This window comes from Trichoderma virens (assembly GCF_000170995.1).
Source record: "Trichoderma virens Gv29-8 chromosome Unknown TRIVIscaffold_86, whole genome shotgun sequence".
Classification (NCBI taxonomy): domain Eukaryota; kingdom Fungi; phylum Ascomycota; class Sordariomycetes; order Hypocreales; family Hypocreaceae; genus Trichoderma; species Trichoderma virens.
The window spans coordinates 159,170-172,209 of record NW_014013663.1 but is presented as its reverse complement, the minus strand read 5'-3'; the positions used below and the strand labels follow the sequence as shown (position 1 = coordinate 172,209).

General features: G+C 45.3%; 6 protein-coding genes across 6 annotated transcripts; 3 read left to right on the top strand and 3 right to left on the bottom strand.

Annotated features, from left to right (window-relative positions):
* Positions 1-216: 216 nt before the first annotated feature.
* TRIVIDRAFT_58427 (uncharacterized protein) lies at positions 217-1,567 on the bottom strand (the record flags this gene model as incomplete). The annotated part of the gene is made up of 6 exons (XM_014097050.1): positions 217-401; positions 468-654; positions 709-926; positions 991-1,093; positions 1,151-1,281; positions 1,342-1,567. The coding sequence occupies 6 exons, from the start codon at positions 1,565-1,567 to the stop codon at positions 217-219; spliced, it is 1,050 nt and encodes a 349-aa protein (XP_013952525.1).
* A 1,178-nt stretch (positions 1,568-2,745) lies between these two features.
* Positions 2,746-3,696, top strand: TRIVIDRAFT_225636 (uncharacterized protein; the record flags this gene model as incomplete). The annotated part of the gene is made up of 3 exons (XM_014097049.1): positions 2,746-2,877; positions 2,932-2,952; positions 3,010-3,696. 3 exons carry the CDS (start codon positions 2,746-2,748, stop codon positions 3,694-3,696), a joined length of 840 nt encoding a protein of 279 aa, XP_013952524.1.
* A 79-nt stretch (positions 3,697-3,775) lies between these two features.
* On the bottom strand, positions 3,776-4,894 carry TRIVIDRAFT_47367 (uncharacterized protein; the record flags this gene model as incomplete). The annotated part of the gene is made up of 1 exon (XM_014097048.1): positions 3,776-4,894. One exon carries the CDS (start codon positions 4,892-4,894, stop codon positions 3,776-3,778), a length of 1,119 nt encoding a protein of 372 aa, XP_013952523.1.
* A 1,818-nt stretch (positions 4,895-6,712) lies between these two features.
* Positions 6,713-7,360, top strand: TRIVIDRAFT_47523 (uncharacterized protein; the record flags this gene model as incomplete). The annotated part of the gene is made up of 1 exon (XM_014097047.1): positions 6,713-7,360. The coding sequence occupies one exon, from the start codon at positions 6,713-6,715 to the stop codon at positions 7,358-7,360; it is 648 nt and encodes a 215-aa protein (XP_013952522.1).
* Positions 7,361-8,027: 667 nt separating this feature from the next.
* Positions 8,028-9,025, bottom strand: TRIVIDRAFT_68342 (uncharacterized protein; the record flags this gene model as incomplete). Its single annotated transcript, XM_014097046.1, has 2 exons — positions 8,028-8,704; positions 8,815-9,025. 2 exons carry the CDS (start codon positions 9,023-9,025, stop codon positions 8,028-8,030), a joined length of 888 nt encoding a protein of 295 aa, XP_013952521.1.
* Positions 9,026-9,532: 507 nt separating this feature from the next.
* TRIVIDRAFT_47368 (uncharacterized protein) lies at positions 9,533-10,540 on the top strand (the record flags this gene model as incomplete). Its single annotated transcript, XM_014097045.1, has 3 exons — positions 9,533-9,809; positions 9,865-10,371; positions 10,434-10,540. The coding sequence occupies 3 exons, from the start codon at positions 9,533-9,535 to the stop codon at positions 10,538-10,540; spliced, it is 891 nt and encodes a 296-aa protein (XP_013952520.1).
* Between the last annotated feature and the right edge of the window lie 2,500 nt (positions 10,541-13,040).

Sequence of the window (13,040 nt, the reverse complement as noted above, 5' to 3'; positions counted from 1 at the left end):
CTTCGCAACAAGTAATGGAGATTCCTATACAGAGCTACTAACAAAGTATAAGTGGCTTGATCAATGTTTGTAGGCATGTGAGGACTTTTCAACCTCACAGGGACGGGATTAATTATACCATAGGAGCTACGGTCAACTGGCGATATTTATTCTATGTTTAATATTGACTTCATTAGTAACTCTGCCTTGCTACTGAGCAAGTGAAGTGCTTCGTGTCTATTGAGGTAATCTCAGTACCGCCCTACCCTTTACCTGAAATTTTGCCAATTTGCCCATTACATCATTAATATCGTTGAAATCATATACCTCTATCTGTGGCTTTATTTTCCCCTCTGCGGTCAGTTTCAAGAGTTCTTGAATATCGCTTTCTGTACCGACAGATGTTCCCACGATCTTCAGGCCTATGTCCGTGTCAGCCTTTTCTCCTCATGCAAACCCTTTTTTTTCTCGTTGATAGTTTGACTCACCTCGAACAATGATCTCAAACGGTGAAATTGGGACGTGGAAATCTAATCTCGGGATTCCGATGCATACCAAGACGCCGAGATTTCTTAGGAGCTTCGGCACAGATTCGTAGGCTTTCTCTGAACCAGCCGTGACCATGACTGCATGCGCCCCAATCCCACCCGTCAGCCTCTTGACGGTTTGCTCAACCTGTATTAGTGAGTATATAATCGTATAGTATGCAAATGTTAAGACAGTACGTACATCTTGCTTCAAGAAGTCCACGAATTCAGCAGCACCACTTGTCATGCAGACATCAGCTTTATCACCACTGTCAACGGCGATGACACGATAGCCAGAGACGCTAGCAACTTGAACGGCAAGATGGCCAAGGCCACCGCCTGCTCCAAGAATGACCATTGAGTCTCCTTGTTTGATGAATTTGGAAGCTTGTGCAACTCCCGCGTATACGGTGACCCCAGCTACTCTATCATATCAGCCATTTGCACTCAACGGAGGTATGATATTGAACAAGAAGAAACTCACCGCAAAGTAATGGTGCTACTATCTCTGGCTCTAAGCCACCAGGGATGATGGTCGTGTATTTCAGCGGCGAAACAACATATTGCTGAAATGTCCCCGGCACATTCTAATACACCCATCAATATTAAGCCATCACTCAATTCATGTAGCAGGATCAACTTACTCTCCCGGAATTGTTTTGATGTGGGCAGTGCACATATCTCACTTTGCAAATCTCACACTCTCCACAGGCACTATAGAGCCACTTCACACCTACCAATTTCCCCATCACATCGCTTGGTACATCCTTGCCAACTAATTCATGTACATGATTAACATAAATATTGTCTTTTCCGACGAGACGGGGATACTCACGTTTGACAACACGCCCCACACCCTCGTGCCCAGCGATATTCGTCTCCATGGGTGTTTCTCCATAGATGCTATGCACATCAGAATGGCAAAATCCAGAGCACTCTAGTTTCACAAGAACTTCTCCATCTGATGGTTCAGGAATGGCAATGTCATTTCTGAGAGTAAGGGTCGCGCCATGATGGGGGTGGTCCAACCAGGCGGCAGTTTGAGTGTTGGTCAATAACATGATTAGATTGGTAGCGTGATAACACGATCTGACAAGGGAGGAAATGGCGAGTAGAATTGCTCAATTTGGGTTATGACAGGCTGCCTAAAAAGATCAAACCCGCATTCCCATAACTGGCCATTATTAGTATGTGTCGGAGATGGACCTGTGAGAACTCAATAATTCCGATGGCTGAACTAGCTCGGAACGATCCCAGAGGGGGTGCTCGCCCGGCAAACCCGGTGCCTCTGACCCGGAAGGGAGTGGTACTCCGATATATCCCCAGAATTGAAGCTGGAAAATGCACCTAGCGACTGATTGGTAAATTTTAGCTAGAATAGCAGTCTTTCAAGGCATGGCAGCAAGCCGACGAGTTAACGGAGTCGTAGATGCGAACTTTCGCCCTTGATCATGGGATCAGGTTGCGTTTGGCAGCAGCTGTATTGACTTTTCTTCGGTGCGCTAAGAGAGTGTGTCTCGTGAGCAGGCTCCAGGGGGTTCTGCCCATGGGAGGATGTTCTTTATGGTATCTGATGTATGTGTGTGGATGTACTTCAGCATTAGTATTTGCGATGAATTTCATATGCCACCTCATTCTGAATTGCGTATTACTTGTCGCAATTAAATATGAGAGGAAGTGCAAAGTTTTACCAGTAGACAATTGAATTACGGTTATTCATGGGAAGCTGGAGAGTTCATTTTCTGGAGCGTTCCTCCATAGTAGCATGAGGGTCTTGTTAATATATTCAGGCAGCTTTTATGAGTATCTTAATTAAGTTTAATACAGTTGTAAATAATATTCTACCGTAATGCGCTTTTGAAGTTGTCTATTAGCAACTCTTGCCAAACAATAACTGGGCATAGTTGCTGTATGAAAGCGACTGACTGACAATTGAACAAGAGTATTTGATCCAATCGTTAACGTATAGTAATTGAGATTTGCTTATTGTTTCTTTGCAATTGGCTTCATGCAAAAAAAATATGGTCTTATCTGATGTCTTTGGTGACTTTTGTTAAACTTGCAGAGGTTCCTCTTGTCTTCCTCTTTGGGCCTAAGAACATAGTGACCCCACGCTGGTGCCTGCGGGCTGAAATTTTGACTCACGAGACAATATTGACGACAATCTCGATTTGATGGATTTAAACCTCTAGACTTGCACGTCGTGATCATATCGACAAAGCAGCGATCTTTAGCAGCCATGTCCAACCCAGAAAGCACACCAAATGGAGAGATTCCATTCGACATCTACGATCTTGACTCTGGGCTGAAACTGTTACATGAGTACAGCGGAATTCCAGATGAGAAAGTCCAGAACCATATTGAGTCGATTGTAAGTTTGACATTACCTTACAGTGGGATATGACTTCAACTGACGCCAAAATAGAAACAAAAAGCTCTACAAGTGGTAATTATCTCATGCCGATTCTCGTATTTTTAACTCATATATGCTGACTTGCTGCAGCGACATTATCCGTGTATTAGACGTTACCGATTCCTAGAACTAATCTTGATGACCACAGAGGTCTACCAAGAAATTCTAGAGCGAGTTAAAAATGGCGACAAATTCATGGACCTGGGCTGCTGCTTTGGCCAGGAGATCCGTAAACTTGTCCATGATGGCGCACCTTCTGTCAATACTTATGGCTCTGATCTCTGGGGTGAATACCTTTCTATGGGCTATGAACTATTCAAAGACAAAGATAGACTTCAAACTAAATTTATAGCAGCGGACATCTTTGACGATTCTTCCCCGCTTGCGAAGCTATCTGGACAGATGAACATCATTTATGTGGGCGATGTTTTTCATCTGTTCAGTCTTGAAGAGCAAGAAGAAATTGCAGTGAGGATTGTTCATTTACTCGCCCCGCAGCCAGGATCTTTAATCATTGGAAGGCAATCAGGCGGCGAAACTGCGTTGGAATATTCACGGGCCGGCGATATGAGCGGGAGAAGGCAATTTCAGCACAACCCTCAGAGCTGGAAGCAGTTGTGGGACCGAGTTGGCGATAAAACCGGGAGCAAGTGGTCGGCAGATGTGGGACTTTGCCAAGAGTTCAAGTTCAAACCATCTGCGACATTAGATACCTCAGGTGAAGTTCAACGGCTCATGAAAGCAAAGGGATTGAGATTTACCATCAGGAGATTATGATGGGCTTTCTAAGAAGTCTAGAGCCAAAGAAGAGAAAATCAAGTCGTAAACTGTCTGAGCATGTCAAGATCAAGTCTCCTTAGAAATTCGGGTTCCACCACAAGTTTGTAGCGTGGTAATCGGGAAGTCGCTCCTTCGTATAGCATTTGCGAGTACAATATCGCACCATGACTTGTGGTCGCAGCCTGGGTGCTTTCTCCTTGGCTTGTTTCACCCACGGATGGTCATCATTGGGCAAATAATCGTCCATCGCGAAGTAAAGTATATCCTCGTCCAGCTGAGGCGTCCATACTGAGCCGGGGTGTGCCCCAAGAATGTCCTGGTAATCCTTAGAATTTCGTGCGTAGTGCCACAGATTGGCCAAGATGACCCAATCAGCTTGTCTCGTCCAGTTTTCCACCGCCGTGCGAAACCGAGAGCTCAAAAACAATTCGAAAAGCGTTTGTACAGCCGGCTCGTAATCCAATGAATTTTCTTTGAATAGCTCGTAGAATTGCCTCAACCGAGCTTCATCATCAAAATCAACCAGCTGAACAGGCGCATCGCCCAGTAGCCCGAACAGGCCAGAGCCCAGAGCTGCTTCCGTGGTGATGTGCAGAGACACCGCAGCCATTGCTACGTCTAGCACCATCTTTTGCTCTTGGATGCATTCTGTGTAACTAGCTATATCGTCTGAATAGGGATTACCTAATTTCTCTTGGGGAACACGGGGACTATCAGACGCATCATCGCCATCTAGCAGCGTCTTTAAATTAAAAGAGTGAAGAAGCTCTGCGACGACGCAAGGCTGCATCTGAAGTTCCTCTGCCCGCCATAGAAACAGGAGTACCACACTCGAGGTGCGGTCGACATGTCCGTACATAACAAGGTCACATATCTTCGTGTAGTTGAGAAGCAGCACATCCCGATCCGGCTGCAGCCATACCGAATCTAAACTGTGTGAATCTGGTGGCTCAAAATTGTGACCATGCTCCAGTGCAACGTGGCGAGACTCTCTGTTCACAAACGCGATGGTCGGCGGCCTGGCGTTTTGATGCGTTGAGGCATTAGCCCAGCAAGCTTGACGAGATTCGTTGCCATCGAGAAGGAGATAAGGAACGTCTTCTTCAGCTACGCGACACGGCAGGCAATAGTGCCAGATATAGCGGCGGATTTCGGGGGGGAGTTTCGAAAAGTAGTGGAATGAGTCGCTATTCATCCCGTGTCTCGGTTCTCGTAAGACGGGGCTCGGTTGGTTTGAGGGGAAGAAGCCGAGAAAACTGGCGGCCAGCGTGATCAATGTCTTGTTTTAATTCGCGCAGCTCCTCGATACTATATATATATCTTCAAAATAGAGCGCGTTCCTAAGGTTTTTGGTAGTATAATATTGATAGCAGGTAGTATCAAGTTGTTATATCCCAAATGTTTACAATGCTAAGATGAAGGGGCTGGGTGAGACAGAAGCGCTGTGGCATCTAATTGGTGCATATTTTGCCAGCCAGAGGCGGAGTTATCTCCGATGACGGTATCGCACACATATCTTTCAGAACCAAGGCCAATCAGCATGCGTGTGCTTGGAAGCGACGCAAATTGAATGAGTGCAATATTTTCCGCCCCTAGAAGTATCCGTTGTTCCAATAAAACTATTTACACTTTCACTTTATAAACAATTTCCTACGACTACCAGATCGACAGTCCAACGTAGTCCCTCTCTCATTGTCGAGGCGCAATCTGCACAGTGCCACCTGTTGTGCTACTGCAAAGATTTGCTCGATGGCTGTTTTGGAAATGCCAGTTGGAATATTATTATTGTGTATTTTGCTCGTTCGCTCGGGATCGATTTCTGTGCTCCGTATCTAGGCTACCTTGTTGTGTTTCATTTCATGGACTGCACTGGTCTCGGCATCGGCATTGGCCATTGGTGTATCAGACTTGGTATTGGTAAAAAGTATTGCGACCGTTCTTTCTTGACAGAGGGATGTTTCCATTGAAACAAGCATCTCGTTTGTCTCCGGTCGTCGTTATTTTCTTTCAATTTACAATCGTCATTGTAGAACACACCAAAACTGGGGGGCTTGGGCCTACCTGACGTCTAGACCTTTGGCAATTGTGTTAGAGTGTATTACAAAACCGTAGCATAAGCACACTGCATAATTATTTCTTTGCTCCTAACTCCTTTACGGTTTGTAATTCCAAAGAGGACTTCATGGTAAGACATGATGAAACTTGATCGGGAGCAAGAATACATCACAAGTCATAGTAGCAAAGTCAATTGATTAGAAATGCAGATTCGCAGCTGGTTGGGGGATGGGGATATGGAGTTGCGAATCTAGTTAGTGCTATCCATCGCCTGTCGCTCCAACTCGGACGAGTTGTGCATATTCTCTGATGCTTCCGTCTCAGGGTTTTCGTCCGAAGGTGTATTTACAGTATTTACAACCAAATCTATCTTGTTCGTCGCATTTTCTTGCTATCCACCACGTTTGTTGTCTGGCCAATCAGACATCGCATCTCACTAAAACCCTCCATTCAATGCAAGTTTTTGCGACGGCATAGCACTCGTCTAAAAATGGCAAGGTTTCGGCTCTCCCACCCAATAGAATCCACATCGCAAAAACTTGCCTGACGCTAGATCCTTTAGCAAATAGTTTGCCTACAGTATTAGAAAACTAATACCTTGGGAGAAGTTTACAACACGGCACAACTAAGCCAGGCTCTGGGTGTAAGTGAGTTGTAAGCTAGAATCCCAAGTAATGGACTTGTAGCATCGATCCACAACAATGGATAGAAACAGGAGAACATGATGTACATCAATGTACATTACGAAGCGCTTCCTGACAAATTCGAAATGTCTACTATTTCAATCCGAGGCCAGAAGATGTATATAAAGATGCAGATGTCACCATGGAAGTTGGAATTTTGTTTCGATATCATCACACACATACACAATACACCTTAGAGAACACTCTCAGCACTCTCAATAACCGCAACAGTTTCTTCACTCTTATCCTTCATCTCTTTTCTCAAACATCCAAAAATGGCTACCCTTGCTTCTCAGTTGGCTGCTACTGCCGTGGGTGTCAGCCAGAACGCCCCTGCTCCTGTCTATGCCTCCATCAAGAAGTCTATTACCGAAATCAAGGCCACTTTTGACAAGAGTTCTGCTATTCAAACCGGAGCTACTATTCCCAGCTTCAAACTCCCCAACGCTCTCGGCCAGGACGTCACCAGCGAGAGCCTCCTCGCCAAAGGCCCCGTCCTAATCACTTTCTACCGTGGTGACTGGTGCCCCTTCTGCAACTTGGCTCTGCGCTCTCTGCAGCTGCATTTGGATGAATTCAAGGCCAAGGGTGTCACCATTGTTGCCATCTCTCCTGAGCTTCCCAACACCTCTCTGTCTACTACTGAGAAGAACGAGCTCAAGTTTGAAGTTTTGTCTGATGTTGGCAACAAATTCGCCCGTCAGCTCGGCATTGTCTGGGACCAGCCCAAGTACCTCCAGGGTGTCTTAGATGCCTTTTCGGTTGACCTGAAGGCTCGCAATGGAGACGACTCCATGGCTGTGCCTATTCCCACCACTCTTCTGGTCGACTCCAAGGGAGTTGTCAGGAACATCCATACCGATCCTGACTACATGCAGCGACTCGAGCCCACTACCGCACTTGAGTGGGTCGATGCTCTATAAATGAGCATCTTCTTTGAAAAGGGGGGGACGGGTGGCAATCACTAGACCTTTCATTTCTTAGTGAGATCTTAGATTTAGCATCATTAGACACATACATTGTGCCAATAAAATTGATATTATCCCAAACCCTTGTCCAATCCCCCGTAAAGGTGTCTTGCCTGGATTTGTTAGGCTATAGCCTAATTCTTGATAGATTGATTACTTATCTACAGAAGAGTTTCTTTGTCAATGGTTTAACCTAGCAACGCGAATGTAAGTAAAACCGCGGGGTTCGGCTTCGGCATGAAGAATGGTGTATGCATTGGTTTACGCTAATGTTGAAGTCTCACTTTTTCATGCAGTCTAGTTCAGCTCACAGTAGCTAACTCAAAGAATATTTCAGGACAAAAATTGTCTTAGTTTAGGTATCAAGTGAGTCTATGTTAGTGGCTTATACTGTGACATAAATGCTAGCAGCACATATCGATGGAGCGATGTCCCGATACCCGCTGAAATGTTCATGCAAAGATAAGAGGGATCGTCCAGTGAAGAATCTATTCTAAATAGAGCATGCAGCAGTCACCGAAAACACTTCCGATTATTGCCGATGAATTGTTCTGATTTGAGTGAAACTCATCCAGCTGAATGAAGTCCATTTCGGGGCGCGTTGTCTTAGCTCGTTGGTATTTTACTCATACATCTCCCTTACACTATCATCTATACTTTGCTTCCATTGAGATCCTTTCCATCCGTTAAGCTTCTTTGGATATAAAGGCATCCGCCCTTCTAGGATCGCATCATGGGCCAGTGCAGCTAGCACATCTCCTCCACTTTGCAAAACATTTACTTTGTGAATAGTAGAGATTGCAGTTTGGGGATCCTTATGAAAGCTCGGTGTCCCGTTAGGGCCCACAGTGGTACTGACTGGGCGCGCTCCTACCAGTAATGCGCGATGATGACAGCAATCACCTCCCATAAAGACCCATTCATCCTCGCCTGTATGTGCCAATGCACCTAAATGGCCGGCCATATGACCAGGTGTGTCAAGAAGATAGAATGAGCCATCCGCAAAGTAATCGTATGCACGCTCAAACGGCCCGACCGGAACCCACCGATCTGTCTCAAATGACAGCTCTCGATACTTCGGGTGGTCGATAACGACAGAAAGAAATGGCGACTTGGCTACTTTAGGGTATCCTGGAGTGGTTGCCGCGAAAGATCCTGGGCCAGTTACAAAAGTTGCATGGGAAAACTTGGCTGGATCTCCGGTGTGATCGAAATGAAGATGTGAAAAGACAACAGTTGAAATGTCAGATGATTTTACTGGGCCTTCATTGAGAAGATCGGTGGCATCTTTCGGAACAACTGGTGAAATGTAAGGGTAGTCAGCCCGGATAACATCGGGATTATATTCCAATTCCTATTACGGTAGCAGTTAGTAGGCTGGCGCTGGCGTCTAAGCGGAAGAATAATACATGCTTTTCTCAACCCAAGGTCGAACAGAATGTGCTCGCCGGATGGGTGGCTAATGAGAAAACTGAAGTCGGGAGAAAATTGCCGTGCTTTCCGTATATCGTTATTGCCATCTTCAAACAGCCATCGATCAGGCAAGTAGAGTTTGCCAGTGGGAAGCGCTGATACCTCAACCTTGACTGATGGAGAAGGTAAAATCACCCCCTTGGCCATGATGCTAATTGATAATAATGTTGAATAACACTCTCGTAAAGAAGGGCGCAGATTCTTTGGACAAATTAGTCGTTCAAGAGCTCTAGTTTATTGAGAGTTAATGTATATTTTAATGAGAATTAAGGCTGCCGGAGAAGGATCTTATAAAGGCGCCAGCTAACCCATGGTTGGGATTCGGGACTAAGCACCTTGTACTGGAATCTCACATCCCAGGCGCCACACGTATTAGCTCGGAGGCGTTCATTTTTTCCAACGTAACGAAGTTAATAAATCCGAACGATCTACACCGTACTCCGTATAGAACTGGCCCTTCTGCCCCGCCGGAAACGCTCCCGAAACATCCCCGGAGTGTGGCTTACACTGCTCGAAAGTACTCGGATCTCGTCCCCCGATCCCCGGAATATGTAGTATCAGTGATTAAAGAGACCATCAGTACTTTAAATTAATATCTGCCGTCTTATAGTCTAAAATAGCTAGTATTATATGTCGACACTCAAAATTGCCAATATGAAGGTTGTTTGGCAGCGTCTCATTCGCTTCGTGGCGACCGATGGTCGGATCCTTCGCGGAGAGCCCATCCTCCCATCAACAGATTTCGATCTTGGCTTAACCACCGAAGAAACCAGACTGCAGGCAAAGGTTATTGTCGGCAACGATATATATGATACCACAGGGAAAACGAAGGTGACGGAAGAAGTCGTCACAGTCAAGAAATTACTTGGACCACTTACACAAAAGGAGGTGCCTATACTTAGATGTGTAGGGCTCAATTACGCTAAACACAGTCAGTGGAGGCCTTGTTCATTTCTGTCTCAGAAACCAGTCTAACTATCCGACAGTTAGGGAAGCCAACAGAACTGTCCCACCATTTCCTTTCATCTTTTTCAAGCCGTCAACTTGCCTCATTGGCCACGATGAGTTGGTCCACATTCCAAAGATCGCACAGGATGAACAGGCAGATTATGAAGGGGAACTTTGTTTTGTGATTGGGAAACCAGCCAAGAATGTTTCTCGAGAAGATGCACTTTCTTACATCGCAGCCTATACTTGTGGTAACGACATTTCCTCACGCAAGCTACAACGAGATAAAGCATTGGCAGGACCTGTGCCTCAATGGGGCTTCAGCAAGGGATTCGATACATATGCTCCGTTAGGCCCCTGCCTCGTGTCGTCTGAGTTGATTGACGATCCGTCAAAGCTTCAATTAAAGACAATTGTCGATGGAGAAATCCGCCAAAACGAGGGTGTTTCAGATCTCTTATTTGACTGCGCTGAGCTTGTAAGCTACTTAAGTCAGGGTACAACTCTCGAAGCTGGAAGTGTGATCATGACTGGAACGCCTGGTGGTGAGTCTTATCGATGTCCAGGCAACGCATATTCCTTGAGCATCAGCTAATCCTTCAACTAGGAGTGGGAGCAGGCTTCAACCCACCGAAGTGGTTGCAGCCAGGAACAAGCATGGAAGTAAATATTTCCGGCATTGGAACGCTTAGGAACGGCGTTGTTTTTGATTGAAATCTTGCATAGAGAGTGAGCTCTTCATTCAACCTTTCAGCCTAGACTCATAGATTAGGCTTTAGACCTGAACATTCAGCTTTGATACTACCATGTCTATTAGTAGAACTGTTTATAAACAGACCAGAAGGTGTCTACACTCACCTTCGAATTTGATGCGTTTTCAAGGAAGTACAAAGTGCAGGTTCTCTCTTTCATCCGTGGTTCAGTTAGCCATGTCCACCAAGTAGACCACACCAATACCCAACTAAAAAGATTGAACCAATAGGTCGACGGGGCGCAACGAGATGGACACCCCTTGCGGATCCTTGTAAATCCCTCTCAGTCCATATCCACTCTAAAAAGATGGAGTAGTGTGAGCCTGTCACAGTGGGGACAAAAAGAGAAGTTGAAGGGTATTGAACCCAACCCGATTCGAACGGATAACCTTCAGGAGATTCCGAGCTGGAATCTGACGCGCTACCGTTGCGCCATGGGTCCTGTTGATTGGTTCTCGAAAATATTTACAATTATAAGCCCTGCACATGCGAAATCAATTTTTCCGGCCCAGTACGACACCGAGTTGCAATTCTGGATATGGATCAACAACTAGACTAGGGTATGTTTCTTCAGGATATGAAGGCCAATGGGATCCGAGGGGTTCTCATAGGTGGAAACGTTACTCTTTATTTAAGAGTCAAATATCAGAGTGCCTCTCAATGCACGGAACACTTCAAGGAACTGCGTTTACAAGCTTTTACTCCGTGTGGACTCCCTTTTCCGAAATCACCGATGTTTAATAGTTCCAAAAGTAATAGAAGCAAGCCTGCGGTAATATTTTCATGAAAACGCGCTTTCTTACTGAGAATAGCAACCCGGTAATAACATCAATATTGGTTACAATCACATTAACAACAGGAAGTAGCAGCTAGGTGACAGAATAAAACGATGGTAGATGAAGTATTACGATAATCTTCTTTGGAGTGTCTCTCATTAGTAGCATAGTACTGTATGACTTAACAGATCGCCCCTACAATGAGTTTAGAATGTGGAAAGCCGGTAGGGCCACCGCTGCCGAGCCACCGCATTTGAAGGGCTTTCTCCGTTTGTATTCGATGGCAATGTGTATAGACGGTGCATTCATCATATTCTTCCCATTTGGGCTATCAATCATGAGAGGTAGCTTCTTCGGAAGAAATCGGCGTCTGGTTTGCCGGCGTCGTTTCTGACCACGGCGAAAGGCGACCTATAAACATATCTTGTCCGGCAAGCCTTATATTGTCACCGCATTCACAAATATGCGACGCACTACCGCTCAGTTTTTCGATATCTAAATAACCTAAGGAAGAATCTAGAAAGAGTACTACGCTAACTCAACCTCAGTGATGACTGTGAAAGAAAGAAAAGAGAGGTATCGAAATATCCCCTCTCAAGCCCTCTCAAGCAAATATGCCTACTCGGGTAGAAAACGAATCCAATCAGAAGTCAAGCAATCTCCCAGATACGGTCAATCCATGCAGAAGGGCCAAAGCGCTTCATCAATTGTCAATATAGAAGCGCATCAACATGGGGGAATAAAGACAGATGTTTGAGTAATGACTCCGGTGGGAAATGGAAAGAGATCTTCATACAATGGATAGGAATCCATAGTTTCAGATGTTGAGACGAAAAATATTTTATAAAACGCTGTAACTAGTAATCATGTTTACCCTTGGGTTGAATCACTTATTAGAAACCGTCCTCAGGCATAGTCGCCTTGATACTTGACCGCAAAGACTTGTGGATCCAGACTCTTCATCTTTTGTCAATACATGAGACTAGAATATTGCCTAAAGTTCTCAAATGCCGGTTCAATGCCATCTCCATAACAAGTTAATAACCATGCTGCGTGCCAAGTCATCCCCAGCAGGTAGAGCAAGGTTGACATCAACACTCTAATGCCGGCTCATTCCAACCTTAAGTCAGGCTTCGGATGGTCGCAACTGACCTTGCAGATCTGGGGTGCGTCCGGCTAAGTAGATGTGAATTAGCCTGCCAATTATGTAATCAGGATTCAGCACTTCCACGTTGACAAATTGCCGAGAGGTCGCATCACAGTGACCCTTCATAACTCTGTTCACAATAAGCATCCGACCATAATGTGGGGTTTATATTACTTCCCAGCCCCCATTTCTCGGCCCATTTGGTAAGACTTCCATGAGGTTGCCTGCAAGTAGATGAATGAAAGTACGGGAAATGGAGGCTAGGATGCTGGGTACGTGGCCCTTGTACGTGGCCCTTTTGTTTTTAAGAGGATGGTAGCTAAGAATTTTCCAAGTTTCTAGATGAATATTATTTGAGTCGCTATGAATGAGAATTTTATTTTTTGTTGAGATTTTGATCTGTCGATCTGTAAAGATCGAAGGTGCCCCAACCTGAAGTGACTACGTGGCTGTGACTGCTTATGGTAAGATCGAAGCCAATTCGCATTGTTGAGCAACTTACCCGGTGGTCATAACATAGTATTGTGCATTCTCAATGC